This window comes from Bos taurus, chromosome 13 (genome assembly GCF_002263795.3).
Source record: "Bos taurus isolate L1 Dominette 01449 registration number 42190680 breed Hereford chromosome 13, ARS-UCD2.0, whole genome shotgun sequence".
Lineage (NCBI taxonomy): Eukaryota > Metazoa > Chordata > Mammalia > Artiodactyla > Bovidae > Bos > Bos taurus.
Window position 1 is genome coordinate 36,804,606 of NC_037340.1, and position 26,823 is coordinate 36,831,428.

Sequence of the window (26,823 nt, forward strand, 5' to 3'; positions counted from 1 at the left end):
AAATGATATTTCCCTTCAAGTCTCAGTAAACCCATTTTACAAGAGTAAATTCATTTTAATCATGTGATGTTGACAAATTGAACATCAGGCACCACACCTGGTGGGGGACATTTTCTGGGATGAGTGACCCATCCCGTGTAATGAAAGTGATTTTTACTGTCTGGTTAATCTAATTTTTTCAAAATGTTCATAAAATTGTAGATTGAGCTGTACCTGAATAACACTAAATAGTAAGACAACTGATACTGAATTATTCAACTTAACAACTTCTTGGACCAAAAATGTTGCAGCAATGTAGGGGCACTGATTGAATCACTGAACATCCATGAATAGATAATAATTTTCCAAAAAAAAAAAAAAAGAGAGAGAAAGCAGCCTCCCACTTATATGTCATCATCTTGAAGTAGTTATTAGGTCATCTCTTTCCTTTGACAATGGGCTTCCGAGGTGGTGCAGTGGTAAAGAATCCACCTGCCAATACAAGAGACATAAGAGATGCAGGTTTGATCCCTGGTCAGGAAGATCCCCTGGAGGAGGGCATGGAAACCCACTCCAGTATTCATGCCTGGAGAATCCCATGGACAGAGGAGCCTGGTGGGCTACAGTCCATAGATTCACAAAAAGTCAGACATGACTGGCCAACTGAGCATGTGGTGAGTTCCTCTGATAATATGTATCTAATGGGAAAAAGTACATTTCTATCCTGCATTTCCAGTAAGACTGTATTTCATAGTAACTTCTCCCCACCAAAAAACTTCATGTGATGAGAGATAGCTTTATTTTACAGAAGTATATCCCATGGACGGAGGAGCCTGGTGGGCTGCAGTCCATGGGGTCGCTAAGAGTCAGACATGACTGAGCGACTTCACTTTCACTTTTCACTTTCATGCATTGGAGAAGGAAATGGCAACCCACTCCAGTGTTCTTGCCTGGAGAATCCCAGGGACGGGGAGCCTGGTGGGCTGCAGTCTATGGGGTCACACAGAGTCGGACACGACTGAAGCGACTTAGCAGCAGCAGCAGCATGCTATCTATTAAGAGAAAAAGAAGGATTGAATTAGATTTTTTTAAATAATTTTATTTATTTTGGGCTGTGCTAGGTCTTTGTTGCTGTGAGGGCTTGTCTCTAGTTGCACTGAGCTGGGGCTACTCTGTAGTTGTGGTGAGCGGGCTTTGGTAGTTGCAACTCAGTAGATGTGGTTCCTGGGCCCTAGAGCATGGGCTCAATGGTTATGGCACACAGGCTTAGTTGCTCCTCAACATGTGGGATCTTCCTGGACCAGGGATCAAACCGCTGTCTCCTTCATTGGCAGGCAGATTTTTTATCACTGAGCCACCAAGGAAACCCCTGAATTAGATTTTAATTGTTATCATTCCCTAATGAAATTATTGACCCAGGGCAAGAACCGTCAACTAGTGTTAAAAGCATGAAGTGCCATGGTTTGCAGGGAATCTGACTTTCACAGGGTGCCGAAGTAACACCACAGAGATTTCCTCCCAGCCACACAATAAATGTAAGCGTACATTTTTGGAGGGATCAGATTTTCATCACCTAATGCAGTGGTCACATTTAGCCCCATGAATGGGGAACCATCAGATGTCGTGTCTCCTGATGTGGCACACAACAAAGTGCAAACCATTGGCTGCAGAGTATTCTAGTCAGAGTGTTTAACATGCATCCAGCAGAGTTTTAGACCTGATTTTCACTGTAAGAAAATAGAGGGAATGGGGGAAGTTCACTGACTGCCCCTGAAGGCACCCAGACAAATGAAGGTGAATCATTCTTCTGGGATCCTTGGTCTGGGATCAAGTGTATAATGGAAAAAAAATTAGAGATGATTCTACATTAGAAGAAAACTAAGGGGTGTAACAACTTTATTCAACATGTGGGCCTGAAGTAGACTCAAATTTGGGCAATCTAGGTCTAAAGGGTATTTTGGGTAAAATAGAGGAAATTTACATGTGGATAGACTATTAGACAAACAGAAGTTTTGAATTATAAAGGTAAAGTTCATTAAGCTAGAGAATCAGGATATGAAACAACTTGCAAAGTATTATTTCATCTTAATACATACACACACATGGTACCTGAAAATGTAACCAAAATTATATTAAAGATAATCTCCAGTGGTAGGAATTCAGTGCTTTTATTTTCTTATTATTATCTTATTTTTTGTCTTTCTCAAGGACCATATACAGCTTTTGTAACAATAACACATATTTGTTTATTAAAAAAACAAAAGCACATGCTGAAGCTGGGCATGCCTTGATTCAATGAGCCTAAAGTTTCAGACCTTTCTGGTACCTGGCACTATTACTGCAATAAAATTAAATTCCTTTAAACAGAGAACTTTTAATCCCAGGAAAAAAGTATTGGTGAAGATTTGCTCTTCTCCTTCTTGTTTACTGCTAATAATATATCTTCTGATGGTAAAGGAATTCTATTTTAATGAAAAGAAGACAAACATAGAAGTACGGATGGGAGGAAATTTGTGCAGAGGAAATGGGAAGGGAAGTGGGGAGTGAAAAGAGGAACAGGTGACATCCATTTTCAGGTTCTGTGACGAACAAATGGAAAAAGGCCACCACTCCACCCAGCAGCCACAGACCATTCCTTCTGCAAGCCTTGTCTGTCTTCCCATCTGTGCACAGTCATTTAAAAAAATTTATTATTTTTATTTTGGCTGTGCTGGGTCCTCGTTGCTGTGCACAGGCTTTCTTTAGGTATAGTGCTCGAGGTTCTCACTGCTGTGGCTTCTCTTGTTGTGGGGCACTGGCTCTAGGGCACATGGGCTTCAGTAGTTGTGGCTTGTGGGCCAAGTTGTCCCATGGCACGTGGAATCTTCCCAGACCAGTGATCGAACCTGTGTCCCCTGCATTGGCAGGCAGATTCCTAACCACTGAACCACCTGGGAGTCCTGTGAACAGCCACTTGTCCCTATAAACAATCTCAACATAGTATATGAACTACACACCTACTTAACTGGTTCTCTCTAGACTGTCATTTTCCTGAGAGTAAGTGACGGATCTTTGAAACCTCTGAATCTCAAGAATCTAACACAACATCTGGAACAGAATGGTTGCTTATACATTGACACTTTTGGAGGAAGCGTTCCAAGAAAACATAAACTAATACTTACAACAGTCCAAGAAAATGCCCCAGCCACTAATATTACGTCTGTATATGTCACCAAAATTAAAAAAACACATTTTGAAGTTAATGATGTCCAAAACAGCCAGACAGAAAATTCTTGCCAAGAAGTCTGCATGCATGCATGCATGCTAAGTCACTTCAGTCAAGTCCACCGCTTTGAGACCCCATGAACTGTAGCCTGCCAGACTTCTCTGTCCTTGAGATTCTCCAGGCAGGAATACTGGACTAGGTTTCCGTGCCTGCAGACCTCAGGAAATCCATGCCCCACAAGATCAGCTGATAATCTCAGATATTTCAGTCTTTGCTCTCTAGATTTAAGACCGCAGAGGGCAGCTTCTGCAAGAGGGAACTTTGGGTTCTGAGTGTGGAGCATTCAGACCCCAGGTGTCCTCAAGTGCCTCCTCCATCTGACTGGGAAGGCAGAGTTGAGTCCTACTGAGTAGGTCCAGGCCCTGACAACACTGTGACTTCTTGTGTCCCCAGACATGCTGACTCCTGACTCCATTACTAACCAGCTGTAATACCCTACGCTAAGGGTCCTCACCCATAAAAAGGCTGGCACTTGGACTGTACTTCACTTCAGTTCAGTCGCTCAGTCGTATCCGACTCTTTAGGACCCCATGAATCGCAGCATGCCAGGCCTCCCTATCCATCACCAACTCCCAGAGTTCACTCAGACTCACGTCCATCGAGTCGGTGATGCCATCCAGCCATCTCATCCTCTGTCATCCCCTTCTCCTCCTGCCCTCAATCCCTCCCAGCATCAGAGTCTTTTCCAATGAGTCAACTCTTCGCATGAGGTGGCCAAAGTACTGGAGTTTCAGCTTTAGCATCAGTCCTTCCAAAGAACACCCAGGGCTGATCTCCTTTAGAATGGACTGGTTGGATCTCCTTGCAGTCCAAGGGACTCCCAAGAGTCTTCTCCAACACCACAGTTCAAAAGCATCAATTCTTCGGTGCTCAGCTTTCTTCACAGTCCAACTCTCACATCCATACATGACTACTGGAAAAACCATAGCCTTGACTAGACGGACCTTTGTTGGCAAAGTAATGTCTCTACTTTTGAATATGCTATCTAGGTTGGTCATAACTTTCCTTCCAAGGAGTAAGCATCTTTTAATTTCATGGCTGCAGTCACCATCTGCAGTGATTTCGGAGCCCAAAAAAATAAAGTCTGACACTGTTTCCACTGTTTCCCCATCTATTTCCCATGAAGTGATGGGACCAGATGCCATGATCTTCGTTTTCTGAATGTTGAGTTTTAAGCCAACTTTTTCACTCTCCTCTTTCACTTTCATCAAGGGGCTCTTTAGTTCTTCTTCACTTTCTGCCATAAGGGTGGTGTCATCTGCATATCTGAGGTTATTGATATTTCTCCCAGCAATCTGGATTCCAGCTTGTGCTTTATCCAGTCCAGAGCTTCTCATGATGTACTTTGCATATAAGTTAAATAAGCATGGTGACAATATACAGCCTTGATGTACTCTTTTTCCTATTTGAAACCAGTCTGTTATTCCATGTCCAGTTCTAACTGTTGGTTCCTAACCTGCATATAGATTTCTCAAGAGGCAGGTCAGGTGGTCTGGTATTCCCATCTCTTTCAAAATTTTCCACAGTTTAGTGTGATCCACACAGTCAAAGGCTTTGGAGTAGTCAATGAAGCAGAAATAGATGTTTTTCTAGAACTCTCTTGCTTTTTCGATGATCCAGTGGATGTTGGCAATTTGATCTCTGGTTTCTCTGCCTGTTCTAAAACCAGCTTGAATATCTGCAAGTTCATGGTTCATGTATAGCTGAAGCCTGGCTTGGAGAATTTTGAGCATTACTTGACTAGCATGTGAGATGAGTGCAATTGTGCGGTAATTTGAGCATTCTTTGGCATTGCCTTTCTTTGGGATTGGAATGAAAACTGACCTTTTCCAGTCCTGTGGCCACTGCTGAGTTTTCCAAATTTGCTGGCATATTGATTGCAGCTCTTTCACAGCGTCATCTTTCAGGATTTGAAAGAGTTCAACTGGAATTCCATCACCTCCACTAGCTTTGTTCGTAGAGATGCTTTTTAAGGCCCACTTGACTTCACATTCCAGGATGTCCGGCTCTAGATGAGTGATCACACCATCGTGATTATCTTGGTTGTGAAGATCTTTTTTGTACAGTTCTTCTGTGTATTCTTGCCACCTCTTCTTAATATCTTCTGCTTCTGTTAGGTCCCTATCATTTCTGTCCTTTATCGAGCCCATCTTTGCATGAAATGTTCCCTTGGTATCTCTAATTAGGTTGATGTATTAAATGAAGTGCTACACGTGGAAGCCCCAGAACAATGCCTGCACCCAAGGGCTCTGTTACAGTCAGCTCCCATACCTGTTGCTATTCTATCTCACAGCGAGGATTCCATCGTCCATCCGCTGGGGCCACGAGCCCTTCCACAGTGAACTGGGATGTCCACGACTGCCATTTATGACTGCTCTGTTCTCAGAAGATAGAAACAACAGCCTTGGGCATAAAATACAGGCCTCTCCTTATTTAGCCTTTGCCCATTCCTTGGCAGTGTCATGATTTTCACTGTTTCCTTAGTATCTCCTCAGTCAGTGCTCAGTGGTGTCTGATTCTTTGTAACCCCCTGGACTGTTGCCCACCAGGCTCCTCTGTCCATGGGATTCTCCAGGCAAGAATACCAGAGTGGGTTGCCATGCCCTCTTCCAGGGGATCTTCCCAACCCAGGGATCAAACCCAGGTCTCCTGCATTGCAGGCAGATTCTTTACCATCTGAGCCACCAGGGAAGCCCAGTACCTCTTCAACTTCAGTCTAAACCATAGTAATTTGTTCCCCTTCTCCAGTATGTGATTTCCATGAGAATCTACAGTTATTTAAAAATGAAAACCATAAAACACTCTTCATCTGCCCCCTTCAGGTAAAGATGACATTCACAACAATTGCAAAAGTAACTGCTTTCTAAAATGCATGTGATTAAAAATGTCCCCTTCGTGGTGTGATTTTATTCCTGGAAATGACTGTATTGCCAACAGAAACTCATCACATTTTAAAAACTTGGAAACAGAATTTTCAAATCTATTTTAAAACCTCTCAAAAAGTTTCAGCAAATTATTAAAGTCAATTTTTTGAAAATAAAAATGTAACACTTTACGACAAATTGACAAGAACTGACAGATCTCAAAGAACACTTATAAGCATGACTTCAGCCAAACCATTTATATAATTTGTGGATAGGACTGAAAACAGGTAGCAAATACAGTCAGAAATTCACCTCTTCTGCATGAACCTAGCTTGTCTTGAAGTATCTCTGTTAAAGATGGCATTAAAAACAAGTCTCTAATTAACCTGAACTTGAGTCCCAATCTTTAAATCATTATTAAATCTAGATTTTTAAAAATATATATAAAGCAATTCAAACTATATAGTTTTCACTAAAAATAGCCTATTTATCATATCAATAATTATTTATCCATTAACAGTGACATTTTGATGGGAACAAAAAGTATTTTTGTATCATCGAGAGATAAAACAAAACTATTTCAAAATATTGTTTATATCATTTTTGCCTTTTAGAAAATTTTGTATGTTTTACTATTTACATGATATATTAGCATAATGTCCATATATACAGTGTGTAAATAATTGACTATATATCAGATCCACTTGCTCAAAATATTTTAATGATAGGGTGTATAATTAAAAAGTGTAAGGTTCATTAATCTAGATGAATTTTTCTCAAAACCTGGTTTGAAAAGCATCTGTGTCAGTATCACTCTAGACCCTAAGCTCAGAAAACCTCACTTGGGCATGTATAGTTGAGATCTAGAAACTGCCTTTTTAACAAGCACCCCTACGAAAGGTGGTTCATGGGCTATATATATATATATTAGGTACTGAAGGAAATAAAAAAAGCCTCCTATGGAGACCACAAGTGCCTGTGTGTGGCAGCCATGTGCCATAGGCAATGACCATCATCAGCTGTCTCCTTGCTAGCCTTGTTGAAAGTTGAAGGAAAGACTTTGCAAAACTGACCTCTCCCCAGTGTATAAACTTCTGACCCCCAGTGAAGACATTACTTCCTAAAGGATGATTCTGGAATAATCCACCCTGTTGAAAATCTATGTGGCCCCCAGAAGGGCTTTAAAAATGACTCTGAACTTCCCTAGGGTACAGTAGATGAGAATCCGTCTGCCAATGCAGGGGGCACGGGTTCGATCCCTGGTCTGGGAAGATTCCACATGTTGCGGAAAGTAAGCCCGTGTGCCACAAATACTGAGCCTGAGTGTGGCAGCTACTGAAGCCTGTGTGCCTAGAGCCTGTGCCCTGCAACAAGAGAGCCCACAGCAGTGAGAGTGCATGCACTGCAATGAAGAGTAGCCCCGATCACTGCAACTACAGAAAGCCTGAGAGCAGCAATGGAGACCCAGAGCAACCCAAAATAAATAAATAAATAAATAGTTTTAAAAAATGACTGCTTTCTGCAGTTTTAGAAGTGGTGGCCTGTATTAACCATTGCAGGATCATCAGAGGACAAACTCATGGAAAGACTCCCACAAGTGTGATTTCATTTTGTTGCAGCTGAGGGTCCAAGTTTAAAACTTGAAAAAAAAAAAAAAAAAGTAAAATGTAAGTAAACAAATAACACAAATTTTAAAACATTTCCCCAAACGGTACCACTTTTAGACCGAGGCAAAGGGCCACTGCCCTGAGCCTTTCTTTGAAAGGCCCTGCATCACACGCAATGGCACCCCACTCCAGTACTCTTGCCTGGAGAGTCCCATGGACAGAGGAGCCTGGTGGGCTGCAGTCCATGGGGTCGCTAAGAGTCGGACATGACTGAGCGACTTCACTTTCACTTTTCACTTTCATGCAATGGAGAAGGCAATGGCACCCCACTCCAGTACTCTTGCCTGGAAAATCCCATGGACAGAGGAGCCTGGTGGGCTGCAGTCCATGGGGTCGCTAAGAGTCGGACATGACTGAGCGACTTCACTTTCACTTTTCACTTCATGCATTGGAGAAGGAAATGGCAACCCACTCCAGTGTTCTTGCCTGGAGAATCCCAGGGACGGGGAACCTGGTGGGCTGCAGTCTATGGGGTCGCACAGAGTCGGACACGACTGAAGCGACTTAGCAGCAGCAGCAGCAGCATCACACGCACGCGCGCGCGCCCGCGCGCGCACACACACACACACACGCAGAGGGAAATTAAAGAACATAACGATATCTCTGTCATTTGGGAGTCAGGACTCAACAAGGATACAGTGAAACTTTAAAATTCAACATCTGCTCTTGTGACTAACTCCATTCAGGACCCATGGAAATGGGTTTGCTGTGTGTCCTCAAAATAGAAGGTGTTTACATCGAAACGTTGTAAAGGTTTGGGCTATGCTGCTCAGAACACTGGAGGTGAACACTGCCTCAAGAGCAGGCAGAAAAGACAAATGAATCAACCTGGCAGACCCCACAAAGGCCTTCCCTCATGCAGTATCATTTCCCAGCAGGCCTGGCACTGTTTTCTTGCTTCTTCAATACACGGCTCTGCAGGTTTTGAACGTTTAGCAAATCCTTGCAATAGTTGCCCCTGGCAGCAGAACATTCTACTGTCAATTCATATCACTACCAGGTTGGTAACTCTATAAATCCACACAAGTAATTCATGAAATCGAATACCAATACTTTACCTTGAAAACCAGCTACATTAGCATAGCAAATACTTCTATTTGCTTAAAATAGTTCAAATTTGTTTTCCAAAAATTAAATAAAATAATTAAATAAATAAAATAAAATAAAATAAATTAAAAAAATTTTTAAATTAAATAAAATTTCATCTTTTTATAAAAGTCTTATATTCATTAGTTATAATTTTTCTTTTCTATTTGAATGTATAATTTGAGTATTTTAGCATAAAAAATAGCATATTATAAGTAATATGTATTAAATAAATTTAACTTAAATTTTCCCATATTTATATTAATACACATTCTTGATAAACATATATTCAAATTTTTGGACACTTTTAGTAGAATTACAGTGTATTTGCAACCCTTCAGGACACAAATTATAGAATATTGATTATAACGATACAGTGATTTTTACTGAAATGCAGACAAAAAAATCAATTCAATGAGATAGATAGTAAATTATGAATTATTTTTCTTTCATTTCATCACTCATCTAAACATTTCCAGCCCAACAACAAAACACCCAGACATATGCAATAACAATTACGCTTACTTGTCTTCGATATTTTCCCAACAAAAGCCATAACTTTACTTAGTTTTCCACTTTTTACCATGATGGTATATTTGTCAAAGTAGAAGGATGGAACATATTTTATTTAACTGTGTTTTAGCTGATTTTATAACTTTTAAATATTTAGACATACGGCCTGTGGGCGTTCATTTGTACTCTTGCCGTGGGCTCTGCAAATGTTAGAGGCAGGCCTGACAAAGGAAAACAAGACAAAACAAAACATAACAGAGACAAAACAGCAAGCTGAGGGTTAGGAAGTTGTAAGGACCATCTTAACCAAAGCCTCTTAATCAAAGCTGCTGGGCTTTAACCGCACTCAAGATATGCCACTTTCAACTGTGCTGTGCCCACTCCTATAACAGACAGTGTTCCAGCCTGCTGTGATTGTGCTAAAGCATGCTGTTTTTAATTGCTGAACCACTTCAATACCCAAATGGGAAGGATCCTCTCTGGATTTAGAGAACCCGCAGAAGATGCAGAAGTCACTGACTTTTGAGTGAGCTCACACAGGCAGACTGACGTGACCTACAGCCTTTTCATCGCCATGTCTGAGCCATGGGATGTCATATCCAGGTAACACTGAGAGTCCACATTCTCCCCACCCAGGAGAAAGGCCACGGACAGAAGGGAAAAAGAACACAGTGGCCTCAAATGCCATGCGGTTCAGTGAGGAGCCAGAAGATGTGCAACCACACAGTTAGCTGTGCCTACGATTATCCAGCAAGCGTTCACAGCTCTTTTTCTCTGTCCTGCCTATGGACCTTCAAAGAAGCAATTAGTCTGAGCTGGGCGACTCAGCAAACAAGCTCTGGTGTCTGCCTGATTCCACTCAAATCCTGACTCCACCAGTTACCAACTAGGGATGTAGGGCACTTCTACCCCTCTTCTACAAGATGGATACTAATGGGTACTTTCCCCAAAGGATGGCTGTGAGAATTATATGGGTTGGGTTCCTAGAAGAGTGTGGGAGCATGCGTTACTGTTGTTCAGTCGCAAAGAGTTGTGTCCGACTCTTTGCGACCCCAAGGACTGCAGCACACCAGGTTTCCCTGTCCTTCACTATCTCCTGGAGTTTGATCAAATTCATGTCCATTGAGTCGGTGATGCTATCCAACCATCTCATGTAGTAAGGGCAAAAAAAAATATTCTTAGTTATGCCCCCATTTAAAAGATCTGAAGGAGTAGTATTAGGACATATGTCTTTTCAAGAATTATAGTGTAGTAGATTTACAATATTATATTAGGTTCAGGTATACAACATGATGATTCAATATTTTTATAGATAATGCTCCATCTAAAGTTATTATGTTAGCTATATTCCATGTGCTGTACAATATATCCTTATATCTTATTTATTTTATACATAGTAATTTGTACTTCTTTTAATACTCTACCCTGTCTCACCCCTTTACCTGCCCTCTCCCCACTGGTAACCACTAGCTCATTCTCTGTTTAGTGTTATCTGTGAGTCTATTTCCAATTTGTTATTCATTCCTTTGTTTTATATTTTAGACACCACATATGACATCGGACAGTTTCTCTGTCTGACCTATTTCACTTATTATAATACCCTCCATGTCCATCCAAGTTATTAAAAATGAGGTCATATGTTTTGAGCAGACCACTACTGCAGGTCCAAGAAAAAAAATCTGGGCTATTTGTCTATTGTAAGGCTCCCCTTATCCTAGACTTTAGGTCACTTAAACAGAATAATTAATTGGCCTAACATCTTTTTTCCTTTTCCCTTTCTCCCAGCCCAAGCTCCCTTCTGAGCAGTATTGTGATAGCCTACAACATCAAAGGGGTTCCCTGCTGGCTCAGTGGTAAAGAATCCCCCAGTCCATGCAAGAGATGCCAGTTTGATCCCTAAATCGAGAACATCCCCTGGAGAAGGAAATGGCAACCCACTCTAGTATTCTCGCCTGGGGAAATCTCGTGGACAGAGGAGCCTGGCAGGTTACAGTGCTTGGGGTCCCAAGAGAGCCGGACATGACTTAGCAACTAACAACATCAAAGCCCACTTCACGAAGGTCAGTGAACACCAAAACAAAGAGACAGAGAATTACTCAGGGCCACAAACACAGTCCAAGGTGCAGCTGCCTTCCTGTGGCTCTGTGGCCCAGACATATGGGCCACAGTTATAATTTCTCCCCTGCAACCTCTCTCTCCCTCCCTTCAACACTTTTCCTAAAAGTGTAAAAGTGGAGGAAGGTTCAAAGAGGCCTGGACATGGGAAGGAAGAAAGATGGTGCACTAACCTCTGTATATTTATTTGTTCTTACTGTTTTGGTTATTGCTTCATACAGAAGCCCTAAAATTCTCTCCTGAAACCCAGAGGTTTGGGGCATAAACCTAGAAAAAGTCTGATGTAAGAGGTCAAGATGCTGTTTTTCAATCAGGCTCAAATTTCTGAAATAATGATCTCTTTTTGCATGTTTTTGGGAAGGACTGTCTGTAATATGGTTACAAAATTTTTAGCAGACACACCAAATGGCCCTTCTATCATCTTCAAGGTCCCTCATGTGTTTCCACAGATGATTTGCAGATTACTGGATTCAAGCAATCTTTATATCAGACACTCTAAAACTTTTTAGATGAGGTAGGTATGTCTCCCTGTGTTTTTTTTAACAGGTCTGAAAGCTAGGCAAGGATCATGTCTTTTAAAGTAAATTTAATGCATTTGTTGGCAGGATTTTGCATACAGGTGCCCCATAAATATTGACTGTTGATTACTAAAAAAGAAAACAATGAAAAAACAGTTCAAATTTTGTGGGACTTTTTTGGTAGGGGAGGGCTAAGCCAGAAATAGTCATTCTTATCAACTAATCACTATTTTACATGACTACAAAAAACAAACATCAAAAATCAAATATCAATACCTTAAAAGACGCTTAAAATTTAAAATGTACATGGCCTCAAAACTTTTGTGCAAGTAATTAGACTGATTCTCTAAACACACAGCCTGTTCATAGGAGAAGAGAAGAGAAAGCAATTTGTCACTCCATCTCCATTCCAGTTCTTGTTTGTGGCAGCTTCTAGCCACGCAAAAAGCACACCTCCAAGCTCACTCAAAGTAACTAAGATCATCTTTGCACAGGAGTGCATTACATAGGGTACTGGCTAAGTTCCTTTAGCCAGAACCCTCAAAACATAGCAATTTAAAGAAGAGGAAGTTTGTCTCCCAGTAGAGTCCAGAGCTCAGTAGCCTAGGTGGTAGTGGGGGGAGAAAGGGGCAAGGGGAACAAACATGGTGGTGGTTTAGTCAGTGCTAAGTTGGGTCTGATTCTTAGGACCCCATGGACTGTAGCCAGCCAGGCTTCTCTGTCTATGGGATTCTCCAGGCAAGAATACTGAAGTGGGTTGCCATTTCCTTTTCCAGAGGATCTTCAAACTCTGGTCTCTTGCATTGCAGGCAGATTCCTTACCAACTGAGCTACAAGGGAAGCCAGACCTGGGGTCAAATCTAGTTTGCTGTCTAAGGTAAGAGTAGTTTCCACATCTTTAAATGGCTGGGGGAAAAAAAAAAGAAAGGTAGCATATTTCGTGGCACATGACAACTTTATACAATTCAATCTTCAGTGTCCATTAAATAAACTTTTACAGGAACACTGATCCACAACTCATTCACAGTCTAGTATTATCTACTGCTACTTTTTGCACTACAAATGGCAAAATAGAACAGAGAGGTTATGACCTACAAAGCCTAAGAGCATTTATTATCTGGCCTTTTACAGACATAGTATGCTGAGCCCAGGCCAGGGAGCTCTAACTCAGGTGGTCCATCCAAGGCTCCAGGTTCTTTTCATCTTGCACTGGCTCCCCCATTTTAGAGGTTGTTTTCCGATTGGCAGATTCAGGCCACTCCTACATCCGTGCCCATTCAGGGCACTCCCACACCCGTGCCCCAGCCCTCCTTAACAAAGAGCAATTAAAAAGAAGGGCAAACAAAATTTCTTTTTCAACATGGTAAGCAGAAGTTGCACATATCAGTTTTGTTCACAAGGTTTCCTTTGGTGAACTTATTCAGATATTCTACACAGTTTGCTGTACAGCAGAAACTAACACACCACTGTAAATCAACCATGTAAATCATCCAATAAATTGTTTAAGAAAGATTCTACCCAGAGATGAAAACAAGGAAGCTGAAAGTGAAAGCAGGGAGGGTGGATAGAGGGGGTGGAGTGAACCAAAAACTTGATACAGCCATGGAATACATATTGTAAGTAAATCTTAAAGACCTATTGAGTGCCTTAAGTCCATTTTAGGTTCCAAATATGGAGAGTCATCCTTGCTTATGATGAAAAGTCTTCACGATATTTATTAAAATGGCCACTTTTTGATGTGAAGACAAATTGATTTTTAAGCTAGAACTTCTGCAAGAAATTCTCATATTTCAATGCACATGTTGAAGACAAAATGTTCTCCAGGTTCCCCTCAGGACCCATGCAGTAAAGACAGAAAATATTCTGGAAGCAAGAGAAAAGATTAAGCCTCAGTTAGGGCTCCAGAGTTACTTCCAGTCCTGTCTCAAGCTCTGTGACGTAGAAGAAGACATGAACTCACCCAGATCTAAGCTCTGCTCACTGCTTATTACAAGTATTTTCTGCACTTGTATGTAGGTAATTTTTTTAAATTGCAGTGATAAAATTTTTGCATTTTTGTCCAAGTGAACTTGCCTAGTTTGTGATCCTATCAAAGGTCCTCTTCTTGACTTGCTGTTTTGTGGGGGGGGAGGGGGGGGCTGTTAATTCACATTCTATAAGTATTTATGCAAGAAAAAAGATGAATTTTCTTTTTTCAAATCACTGATGGCAGGGACTAATCACTTTTACAAAAAACATAACATTGCTGGTGGTTGGTTATCACTTGGTATGTTTGAAGAGCTCCAATCAGCTGTATTCTATCCTGGAGAATATGGCTGCCTGAAATTACTCTCTTGTTTCTTAGCAGGACGAAGACAGAAAAAAAAAGCAGCTTCATCCTAGAACAGTACTGAATTAGCCTTTTAAATGAGAACCATAACCAGGCCGCACATATTACTATTCTAATACTTGACATGTTCTGAAATTAGAAACAGAATAATATTGGAAGTTTTGGGAGCCCAAGACGATTTAAAAATTTTGAAGATTAAATTTATTACAGTCTATTGGGTGTAACATCTCTCAAAACCTTGTTAGACCAATCTACATATGGAAAGGAATTCTCCACATATATGAGAATAGTTATTTCAAATTGATGGGGGGAAAGCTCTTTCATAAATTCCATAGGAATAATTGACCATTCAATTGGAGAAGAAAAAAAATCAAATTTGAGTCCTCCCTTACAGCACATGCAAATTCATCCCAAAAGGATTAAGGAGCTGAGTGAAAACCATTTTTTGAAGTATTAGAAGAAAATATAGACTTTTGCGTGCTTGCTAAGTTGCTACAGTTGTGTCTGACTCTTTGCAACCCTATGGACTGTAGCCCACCAGGCTCCTCTGTCCATGGGAGTCTCCAGGCAAGAATACTGGAGTGGGTTGCCATGCCCTCCTCCAGGGGATCTTCGAAACCCAGGGATTGAACCCATGTCTCTTATGTCTCTGGCATTGGTGGGCGGGTTCTTTACCATTAGCACCATCTGGGAAGCCATCTACTGCCCTGTGTTCATGTTTAAACCAAAGGCAAAAACCAAATTAGGTAAAAGGCAGTCTTCTTAATTCACATTGTCAATATATAAAGTATATATTTCATGGGGAAATGTTTTTTAAAGAACCTTTTTATAAATGAATAAGCATCTAACAAGGATATAAGCACATTTCTTCAACTAAGAAATACAAATGGCTTATAAATTAATGAAAAGTCTCTCAAACAATGAGACCTTTTTTGACTCATCATACAAGCAAACGTGATGAAAACCAAACATATGGCAGCATATGAGGAAATGGAAACATTGTAGGGGTATAAGTTGGGAGAAGATTGGGGGTATAAGTTGGGGGGAAATTTATGAGGACCTATCAAAAATTTTAAATCCTGTTTCCCCCAGTCGAGCAATTCTACTTTATTTATTTATTCCTTGAGAAACACATACATGCAGAAAGAGTCCCCTACAAGAATATTTAATGTTTATAATAGTGAAAACTGAAAAGAAAGAAAAGCTCCTAGGAGAATGCATAAGCAGATTATGGTGCATGTCATACCAGTTAAAAAGGTGGAGTTCCATTTATATGGACCCGGTATGAAAGTTCTTTATGAAATCATTGAGTGAGTTAGCAAGTTATAGTTTACTATTGTGTGTGTGTGTGTGTGTGTGTGTGTGTGTATGTACACATATGTAAAGTATGGTCTCATTTATTTCAAAAACTCATAAAACAAAACAATGATCTGCTTATATTTGTGTATGTCACTACATGGAAAAAAAGTTGAAAAGAATGGCCACCTCTTGGCGGTTGCCTCTCAGAAATGTGACTGGGTGGAGCTGGCTGAAGAACTCTCACGTGTACTCTTTTCTTTGATGTTTGAGAGTGCATTTATGGAGAAGGCCCTCTCTGAGGGAGTTTATTCTGTACCGTGTATGCAATTAGAGTTACATTATAAAGAAAGCAAAAATGAGATACGTCAGGGCCATCCGTTCTCCTAGTTTGCTCAGGATGTCTCTGCAGCTGGTTCTCTTGCTGCTTGCTCTGTTGTTTCACTTACGCACTCCAGTGTGTATCTTTACAAGTCAAACTGGCCAAGTGTGAGGAGGACTGGCTATTTGTTTATAAATTTACCACTTTATACTATTTGGCTGGGGAGCAACAGTCATTCCCTGGCTTTGTAATTCATTACATTGCTTATAAGTAATAACTGAAAGAGAGTTTAAAAGCAATATTAGTTTCAAAAACTTTGACCAATAATTGTTCTGAAATGTCAGGTTCCTTGGTAATATACCAAAAGGCTTATAATGAAGGCTTCTTATTTTTTTCTTTATGAGAAAGTTCAAATTACTTACATTTATAATTACACTCAAAGTTCAATAGGATGGATTAAGATTTCTGCCAAATGCTCTTAACATTTTTCTAGTTTTAGCAATAGCAATTGTTACTTGCACATTAAAAAAAAAACTTAGTAGCATAAGGCAAGTTTGTGGAAAACTTAAAATCTGTATTTTACACTTTAGTAAATTCAGGCTAAACCAACATCAGATTAATTAGAATTAAGATTAGGGTTCAAGTTTTGTGACTTGTGGCCTAAGTTTTCGGTTTTTCCCCCATATGTGGCCAGTATCCACAAACTACACACACTTTCTCAAATCTTCTGATAGTTCTTTCTAAAACTGAAAGTTTTACTTTTGAGGATTATAAAACAGTATTTCATATACTGGAGATTGGAATATAGCATAAGAAACTGAATAAAATTCATTTTAGAAAAAGGTAAAATTTAAGATGATAAATGCATCTGTACTGTGGATTAAAAGAAGGAATTTCTCTCTTGCATAGAAGATGACACTTGCAAAAATAAAATTCTGGTCTATTACACAGTATACACTCATTTGTATACTAGAGAGAGATTCTCCACACTATTTCACTTTAAAATGGACCCTCCACTGTTCTTTTTCATTTTTAAAATGGATTCCAATTATTAGGCTACAGTCTAAAGGAATTACCATGTATGTATTTTTCAATGACTTGAGACTGAGGTGTATGTTATTCCTATGACAAATTAAAAACATTTTGCAGAAAAACTTTTTGCTGTGTATATCAGATTTATAATGATCTTACGTGTAAAAATGCCTCAAAAAGTCAAAATCCTCCAAATACATTTTACATTTGAGTAAATACAGTTAAGACTAAACAATGAAATTCACTTGTCCTCTACTAGACTAAATACTACAAGAAACAGTTAGGTAAGCAGTAGAATACTGTGAAACTGCAAGCAACTGCATGCATGCCTGGTGCCTTATCCAGCACAGCTGACCAAAATATATATCAGAGGGGCGTGTTACAGCCGATTCAATTCCATTATATATGGCTGATGACCACCATCAGTCACAGAGTCCTTTGAAGAGAACCAGCCTCTTCTTCCTATGAATTATAAACTGGATCTGCTTTAGTTGTGAAACTTATTCGCTGCAAGTCAGTGGCTCAAATTTTATGGTGTATCCCTGACTTCAAGTCCCCACCGCGAGGTCTGTAGACCCACGACTGCACTGAACCCACCCTACAGAAGTCAAGTGCAGTGCCCAGGGCAAGATGTGAGAGTGCCACAACCGCAAACTGTGCGATAAATGAGAACCAAGGGCATCTCGAAACGGGAACAAATGATAGTATTTGTCTGCCGGATGCACACAAATTTAAACCATCGCCTCTCTCTGCTTTAGACGGTGCCTCTGCCGGGGCACAGTCGCGTATTTCGGGGGATAACATAATGGAAAATTCGGGGGTGACCAGTGCTGGAAACAATGGCTTTAGTGTACGTTTTAACCACTTCCAGCCACATTAAAAGGAAGAAGCTTGGGTGGGCCACCGCGCCAGGCTGGCCAGACACATTTAGGGGAGAAAAGAACAAATGATGTCGTAACTTTCAGGCCTGGGGGAAATCTACTTTCGCTCTTAAAAAAGAAAAAAAAAAAAAAAAAAAAAGATGAAAGGTGTCGCTGCCGCAGTGGGGCCCACGGCGAGAACGCGCGCCGCGCCGTGGGGACCATACAGGTTACCAGAAGCCCCGAACTTCAATAGTACCTAAACCACAGCTTTCGCTCCTCTCATATTTGAGGCGATGGTGGGAAGGCAAGTTTCACCTGTAAGAGAATCTGATAGGAGTCTCTCTCTCCTTGCATTGGGTCCAGGCTCGGGGTCCTTCCGAGTTCCATCGCCTTTGCTCCACGCAGGTCCTGGCCACGCACTCGCCGCCTCTTCCACACCTGGGTCGCCGTGGGTTGCGCACCTGGGCCCGCCTTTACCCCGCCTTGCCTCCCTCTTCTCCAGCGCTGGCCCTGGAAGGTGACTCGTACCTGGCTTGGAGGCAGCCAGGACCACAGAAGCCCAAGGACACGACGAGAAAAGGGCACAAACACCTTCTGCGATCCGCTCTCACGCGTTAGAGGCACAAACCGAGCTCTAGCTAACCTCACTCCAGCTCATCGCGAGGGGGGGGAAAAAAGAAGGGGGGCGCGTCGCAGGGCCCACTTCTGCCTAGCCACCCGTGGCGAAATTTCCGGCGCTCGGGCCAGCGAGGACACAGGATGCGCACCGCAGCCGCTCAGCTCCAGAGCCTGAGCCGGGAGCTACTGCATCTACTCCAATCGCTCCCCGAAAGGAGAAGGAAATCGCCCCTTTTGCTCCCTGCCTGCGATGCCGAGGGATCTGGGAGCCGGGCCCGACTGGGTAGGAATCGCGGGCCAGGGAATCCCCGGCGGCGCCGGCTGCGGCAGCTCCTCTGCGGCGAGGGTTAACAGAGGTCCCTGCGGTGGCTTCCTCTCGCTGGCCCGGGAACGTGTATACCGCGCCCGCAGGATGTTCGCCGGCTGGGCTGGGCAGTCAGGAAACATGAGAAGGCCTCGCTATTCCTGTTCCCGGGCTGCGCGCGCCGGTCCGGGTAAATAAAGCCGCGACGCTGGCGGTGGCGGCGGTGAGCGCGCCGGAGCCCGCGCGGAAAACATGCGGCGGGGATGGGAGTGCGCCTAGCCTCGACGCGGGAGAGCCAGCCGCTCTGCCGCCGGCCGCGGGCCCCACCGCGACAGGTACAGCCTCGGCCGCGCCATCACCGCGCTGAGCCGCGGGAAGGGAGGCTCCCTCCCCTCTTTAGCAGCCCCTTCTCTCTGCGCCCGGCTCTTGGAGCTCCCGGCCCTTCCCCCACCTCCCTCCGAGGTCCTTCGGGGACGCGCCGGGGAGGGGGGTGGCGGGGGGAGGGGTGGCGGCCGAGGCTGGCTGGAGGGTCTGCGAGGACTCGGAAAGCCCACCTGGCTGCGCCCCTTTGCTTAAAATTGTTCGCGGGGGTTGGGCGGGACGGATCCGAAGGGAGGGCTCTCCCCAAGCCACAGTGGAGTGAATCTGGGTAAGTAGGGGAGCTCGGGATCCGAAAGGCGGCGTTGGGGACCGTGCGGGGGCCCCCGGGGAGGGTTAGGAGCTGCAGTTCACACGACCCCGGACGTCGGGGACCCAGCTCTCGGCCCTTTGCCGCGCTGGGATCTGCAGTGGGCCTTCCGTACCGGCTTGGAGCAGCGGGGAGGGTCGGCAAGGCGAACCTCGCGGCGCAATGGCCAGGGAAAACACGCCGTCGCACACAGAACAGGGCTGAGGTGGGGACAAACTGCGGGCCGGGAACGAGTGTGCTTCCCAAACAGAGCAGCCTGGACGCAAATCACTAACGCACAGATTATAAAAGATAAACAAGGCGCGTCCGGATAGGGGAACAAGGGCTGCGAGCGCGGATGTCCGCTTTCCCCGCTGCTCGCTGAGGCTGTCTGAACCCCAGACGTACCTGTGTGCGCGGGAGGGCTCGGCGCTGCCGTACACCCAGCAGCCGGCAGAGGTCTGACTCCACCTCTCTACGAACACTGTCCGCAAGCTGAAGTTTAACCGTTGCGGTCACGACCCTAAACATTGCGCGTGGCCTCTGCTGCGGTGGCCCGAGGGCGGGGCGTGGGCGTTGGCGAGCGTGGGCACCCGGCGTGTGTGCCTGGGGGTGGCTGCCCTCGCCGGGGCGGGACGGGGTGAGGGGACGCGGATCGCGAAGCGGGGGCGGCTCGGAAGCCACGCGAGCTGTCCCCCCCCGCTCCTCCCCAGGCGCGAGACGAGGAGGTGCGGCGGCTAGGGGCGGCTGCGCGCCTTCGGGCAGCCACCCGGCTGCTCCCGGGCGGCGCGGACCGGCCCGCGAGGCTCACGCGCGGCGGGCAGAGGCTCCCGGCGGTCTCGGCCCGGGAGGTGAGCCACGGACTTTTCCCCGCAGGCTCTGTGGAGCGCGGACCGTGACGCCTTTCCCTCGCTCTTTTAACACCTTTTGCAACTTCTGCAATGGTTCCCCGAGACCCCAGAAAGGGGTGGGAGGGAAAGGACTCCGAGCTCGCGGCTCGCGCCCGCGCTGCGGAAGAGGACAGCGCTGACAACCAGCTCTCGAGGGCCGGGACTCGGGCCCCTTTGACCTGCGCGGACTCTGCGCATCCGGAGCGACTGGAGGGGTGGCAGGAGCCTCGGGGGAGGGCCGCTTAACTCCCTGAGGCCACTTAACTTTCTGTCTGTGGAATCTGCTAACTTTCCCTGCCGTCACCCCCACCCCAGGAGCTGTAGCTGGAAAAAAAAAAAAAAAAAAAGGACGCAGAGGTTTCAGCCAAACCACCCAGGATCTAGCAAACAAGCAAATCCCTGAAATCCTGTTATGCACTGGGACTCATTAACTGGGGCTGGCGGATGCGGTCGTTCGTGTTACCCCCAATTTTTCCTTTCTTCCAACCCTTCCTGACGAGCCCGAGTGGGAGCTCTGGGAGGCTTTAGACTCCGGTTGTGATTGAAGAATCACGCACGGCCCCGCGTTGTCCTCCCCCGCTTTCCGGAGTGTGCTTCATCCAGATTAAAACCAACTCTGGAAGGCTTGTTTAGGAATCACTTTCCTTTGTCAGGCGGGTAAACTGTTTCTAGCTGACATTCCTTGCGGGCTGGGAAGCCGGGGCAGAGAGGAGCGTGGGTACCAGTCCCGGGAGTGTTCGGGGGCGGTGACCCGGGTTACCGGGGAGCGGTGTAACCAGGTAGGGGAAGGCGGGAGTCCCCGGGTTCAGGTGCCGCGGCGTCGCTCCTCCCCTGGGCTCCGCAGCCCCGCGCCAAGGCCAGCTTAGGACTCGGGACGCTCCGGAGTATGAGCACTCTCCGCGAGTAATGTGATTCATCTTTATCTCCTAGAACCTGAGCCCTGCGGAGCTCCTGGCGGCCCGATCCCAAGGCGCTGCGGCCGCGCCGCGCGCCCCTGCCTGCCCGCGCCATGAACACGATCGTCTTCAACAAGCTCAGCGGCGCGGTGCTTTTTGAGGACCGCGGGGCTCCGGAGCGGGATCGGGGCGGCCGGCCCTACGGCGGCGTCCTGGACAGTCCCCACGCTCGCCCCGAGGTGGGCATTACGGACGGCCCGCCCCTCAAGGACAACCTGGGCCTGAGACACCGGAGGACCGGGTAAGCTCACTCTCCCGGGGCCTCTGCTGCCGGCTGCTGGGAGAGGTGGGGACAGAGAGACGCGGGCGCGCTGGGGGCAACCCGGGCCTGCGGGTCAGGGGCCCAGAGTTTCCTGGGAGGACAGGTCTCCGCCACCCTGTTTCGCTCATTCTCATTTTAAGATACTAGTTGTTCTAAGTATGGGGGTGGGGTGGGGGATCGATTCGTTAGAACAGCTCAAAAGAGGCTCTCTGGAAACGGAGGACACCTGAAAGCGCCCCTGAGTGCTCCGAAGCCTGGACCTCAGGGATGGGGGTGGGGTGGGGGTGACTGTCCCTCTCCGGACCACGATGCAGTTGCGCGGCTGAGGACGAGGCAGAAAGGCCTGCTTGGGATGCACGAGCACCGGGCAGGGTCAGGCAGTCGGGGCTCCCCGGGTCAGGCCGGCCCCGTGGGCTTCCCCATCTTGTGTCACGACAGGGCCTTGCATCGGCCAAGGTGTTGGGAAGGGCGGCTCTGCGCAGGACGCCCAGGATGCGCTCGCGGCTCGGCGGAGCCCGCCGCGAGCCCGGAGGGTGGGTGCCGCGGGCCTGGGTTTCGGTTTAGCCGGCTGAGGGCTGCGGGTTGAGTGGGAGGCGCGCAAGAGCTCGCAGGCCGCCAGCTGCTCCGGTGCAGAGGCCGTCTGCGGCCCCGCCACGTCCAGGCGACTCCGGGAGCGCCCCGCGGGGTGGGGCGGGGAGGGGGGCGGCGGGCGGCCGTGCTGGCCGGTCCATCTGAGAGATTGCATCAGCTGCTTGTTCTGCAGCGTTGCCTGTTAGTGAAGTAGAGATCGGGTTTCGTCAAAATGTTACTACCAGTCCTCACGGATGGAATTGGATTTCAAAGAGTTTAAAGAGGCAAAAGCCTTGGAGGCTGCGGCGCAGGCGCGCGTGCTCGCGGAGCGGCCAGGACGCGCGGGCGGCGGCGCGGCGACCCCTCCCGGAGCCGCCGAGGAGCGCAGCGCCCAGCACCCCGGCCCGCTCTCCCTCTTTGGAATAAAGCTCTTCCTGAGGTCTTTTTACTTTAGCAGGTGGGACAGACCTGTCCATAAGCTCTTCCTTATGTCGTGAAAAGTCCCCAACAGTGTTTTGGGTTACTTGTTTTTTCCGGTTCAGCATATTTCCTCCACAAACCCTTTCTTGGACAGTTTCTCCTTTACCCAAAGGAACCAAGGATACAGGGAAATTTTGCAGAGGAACCAGGGCAGGGGGCGGCCATCACCTTCTAGCTTTATTCCCACCGTCTAGTGGTGACCTTTGACCACAGACGACGGGAAGCCTCAGCGGCGGGCTTGAATCCCTGAAAGAACGTTCTTGGAGAGTGTACACGGCCCGCGAGGCCAGGGCCCCTGGCGGGGACAGCCCTGCTGCGCAGATCTGACCACCTAACTCTCCAGCCTCTGGCTTCAGGATCTCTCCCCCCCGCCCCCACTCCTTTCGGTATAAAGCTGGTGGCCTTGTCCTGTGACTCCCAGGCCATCCGCGCTCTGGCACCGCCAATGCCTCCTCCATGTCCGCGCTCGCGGGGCAGGAGTCCACGCAGGCTGAGACGCGTGCAGACGCGACCCCCGGGGTCACAGAGGAGGCCGCAGCTCACGGCCCCTCCTCTCCGGCTGTCCCAGGGCCCGACAGAACGGCGGGAAGGTGCGGCACAAGCGGCAGGCCCTGCAGGACATGGCGCGGCCCCTGAAGCAGTGGTTGTACAAGCACCGCGACAACCCGTATCCCACCAAGACCGAGAAGATTCTCCTGGCGCTCGGCTCGCAGATGACGCTCGTGCAGGTAATCCGGGCCACGAGCCCCTGCCCCTCTCTTGGTGAGGCCGGGGCGCAGGCCGCCTTTCTCCTCCCCGCTGCTGGGAAAGGACGGGCCGAAATCGGCCGGTCCGGACGCTCCTCCGGCCTGTGGATGACGCGAGGCGGGCACAGGGCAGAGTTCTGATGCGGGAAGAGCCTCTGAGTTTCCTCTCATCTTATCTCAGTTTGGTCCAGGAGGGATTGTGTGGTGTTCGTTAAGGAGGGCAGTGAAAAGTCAAGGGCAGACTTACAAGGTGTCCGGATTCTATACAAGTATAGATGGCTACGGATGGGACTACCCCCGCGGTGATTTTCAAACTTGTGTACGCATCAGACTCACCAGGAGGACTTGTTAAAACACGCATTGTTGCGCCCCACCCGGAGTTTGTAGTAGTCCTTGGGCGAGGACGATAATTTGCATTCTAACAAGTTCTTGGGGTGATGCTGAAGCTGCTGGCCCGACACCACACTTTGAAAACCAGACAGAAGGACACCCCACATCAGGGCCCCATGTTAAAGGTCAAGTACAGGATAACTTTTAAATTAACCATTCCTGACAGAGCTAGGAGGTGGATTGGAAAGGCAAGAAGTGGGTTTGGGATTTTCTTTTCTTTTTCTTCTTTTTTAATAAATGACACCCAGGGCATTAGCTAGAATCCACACAGTTTTGCCGCTGTTTATCTTTCTACTCAGGCTAAGAAGAGGCAGATTTCAAATGGTAGGGTTACTCGGTCAAATGTAAAGAAATGGTGTGAGTTTGTTGTCAGTCTAGTGAATTACACTGGACAAGTTTTTCCCCTCCATAATCGTATCACAAGCTTGGGTGATAGGTAGAGCACTTATCAGCATTTTGTAGATGATATAATCAAGGCAGGAAGAAGTTGTGTTCCTAGGGGTAGGGAAGGCCTGGAAATAATGTAATTCTATATCAGATGCTCTTTCTATCACACAAGTTTTCTTTCATAAATGTAGTAAAATAAACGTTTATGCACCAAACAAAGCATTTAACTGAGGAAAAAAGGAGGAGGAGGAGGTGCTAAATGAGCCAAGAAATCTCATGCATTATAGTAGTACTGCATCACTGCACGGTGAAATTTTGGTCATTCTGTGAAAGTTATAGTGAGAACCCCCAAATGAAAGGGAATATTTAACTATTAGATAACAAAGATTTCTTTCCAGAGTGTAAGATTGTCCTTTTAGGAATTACTAGAAAGTTTGACAAAGCATGAAAATTGACTTGTATTCAGCCTTATTAAAACTGTAATATGCGTTTTCTGCTTATTTTCAGAGTATGATTGTGGAGAAAAACATCTGTTTTGCTTTATATTAACAGTCAATAGTATTAATAGTGATTTGCTGCAGCACTGGAGGGGAAAATTAATTTAGTGTTCTTGGCTTAATATATGTTTAACATAAAACTATGACTTTTTATTTTAACATAAACTAGTGATGTTCAAAATTAGTTTTTAAATAAATTATTCCAATCAGAAAAACTTGACTTAAGAAAACAAATGCATGTGTTCAGATTTCAGTTTAAACTGGTATGCTATTTATTTTGAAAGTACACTACTTTATAGAGCCGTATGAATATTTCACTCTGATGTCAACAGTAAAGCATTAGATTATTGATTATATAGTTCTATATTTAATACTTGCCATTCTTTCAGACAGAAAGCAAAAAATGTTTATGACATATTTAGGACATTTTTAAACATGAACTGTATTTGTCATTAGCAGAGACATTTAAATTTTTATGTGCAATAATTTTTTGAGCTGCAATAGAAAGTTATTTTTTAATACAAAATCAAATTGTTTTCTACCTGAAATGGTCATTCAAATGCAGTTAACAATTCTTTTTGTGTTAAGATCTTGGTAAAACTATTGCATTTTTCTAATTTACATGAAGTTTTTATTCATGTATGAAAACTTTTGCCATTATTTTTTCTATTACACTATGGTCTTCAGAAAATAAAATGCCATTTTTAAATGGGGCAGAGGTACTTGTTTATAATTCTAATTGATACCCATTTAATGATTTCCAAGTTTTATAGTAAATGAAGTTAATTTCTAGAACATTAAAGTGATAAATGGAAAAATTCAAAATATATAGAATGACCAAGGGACCCTTATATAGCATTCAGTTTGGATCTATTTATTCTCAGTTAGGCACAGTGGAATGTCTATCAAAGAAAAAATATGTATTTATGAATATAAGGAGTTTGTATAAGTCAGACATGTATTAAACATCCAAAGCAAATTTTGACTCTGTGGAAACCAAATAAATTATGTCAATGCCTTTTACTTCTAGGGGAGAAATATCAAGCTGTGATCTGAAGCTTTTTGAGCCCTGGAAATTAGACTTCTGTTTCAGGAGTCAGGTTCTCCCATTGAATCAATTTCTCCTATTCACTTAGCCTTCTTGACAAGAGTGATCATGTTTTATCCATCTTCATCTTCCCATTTCACCCTAGTCCAGTACTTTCCATGTAGTAAACTCTTCATACATGTTTGAATAGGTTTTAATTTGGGAATACTACTGGAATCACCATGTGACTTGCCCAGACATATTTCTGAAAACTGGAGAATGTCTTGAAATCAGAGGAAGATATTCTGGTTTGAAATTTTATCTCATTGTAGGAAATACATGGAGAGCAGCAGAAAATGAATGAATTATCTTTAATGACACATGTTGGTTCTACAGAACAAGCATGCAACTGACCTTATTATTTTTGGTTTATCTAGAAATATGTCATATTTTATGTCTATAGATAAACATGGAATATTTCCTTTATTTCTGGCTTCAGACTGTATTTTTTGTTTATTATAATACTTCTTATCTCTGCTTCTCCTAATTTATATTAAGTTATCAGCATATTTATTCATTAACTACAAGAGTGTCATATTTTTGAAAATTTCTTTTATACTTAATATTTCCCTTTTGGTTGTGTGGTCAAACTCTCAAACTTTTCATAAAAAGTGCTTTTGCCTTATTTTGCTACTCTGAAGGGTATAAAACCTGGTTGGTCATCTTCATTAAGCCTAGAACCAAAAAGCTGAAACTTTAACAGAAGGAATGTTTTAGGATCACATAAGTTACTTTTTCCAATAAATAGAAGCTCTAAAGGACATTAAACAAGACTACATTTTGTTCATCCCTGGAAGATGAAGCAGAGAGAGGTATTTATGCAAACTTCATCTTTTTCTACCCACTAGACTTGGTAACTTGTCTTAATTAGTTATAACTGTTTGCATTATTAATCTGCCATCATCCTAATAAGATATAAGGATTTTTATAAAAAATTAACAGGAAGATGATTTGTGTACGTGTTTTGACTTTAACCAACCAAAACAATTCCATTGTGCTTATTTCCTATGACTGACCATTGTTCAAACATTGTAAAAATACACTCTCTACTCTCAAAATATAAACAACTTTATTGTGGAACAACAAGTATGTGATTGGGGTTTTGTGTTATTTTAGGATG

The 26,823-nt window shown here is 44.7% G+C and overlaps 1 protein-coding gene and 1 long non-coding RNA gene across 9 annotated transcripts in view; one reads left to right on the plus strand and one right to left on the minus strand.

The window, feature by feature from the left end:
* Window positions 1–759: 759 nt before the first annotated feature.
* On the minus strand, window positions 760–18,450 carry LOC132346897 (uncharacterized). The gene is made up of 2 exons (XR_009496879.1): window positions 18,165–18,450; window positions 760–1,031 (listed from the first exon to the last, which is right to left on the minus strand). It is a non-coding gene; the product is annotated as an uncharacterized lncRNA (long non-coding RNA).
* A 173-nt stretch (window positions 18,451–18,623) lies between these two features.
* Window positions 18,624–26,823, plus strand: part of MKX (mohawk homeobox) — a 71,470-nt gene continuing 63,270 nt past the window's right edge. For 2 of the 8 annotated variants that reach the window (XM_005214351.5, XM_025000611.2), the window contains exons 1-3: window positions 19,009–19,106; window positions 21,259–21,525; window positions 23,165–23,324. In XM_005214351.5, coding sequence (XP_005214408.1) covers window positions 21,338–21,525; window positions 23,165–23,324 — 348 coding nt within the window. In that variant the 5' untranslated portion in view covers window positions 19,009–19,106; window positions 21,259–21,337. Of the gene's footprint in view, window positions 18,751–18,965; window positions 19,107–19,334; window positions 19,421–20,154; window positions 20,290–20,897; window positions 20,986–21,258; window positions 21,526–23,164; window positions 23,325–26,823 lie in introns of those variants that run through there. The other 6 variants (NM_001192534.1, XM_005214349.5, XM_005214350.5 and 3 more) reach the window with 6 other exon arrangements.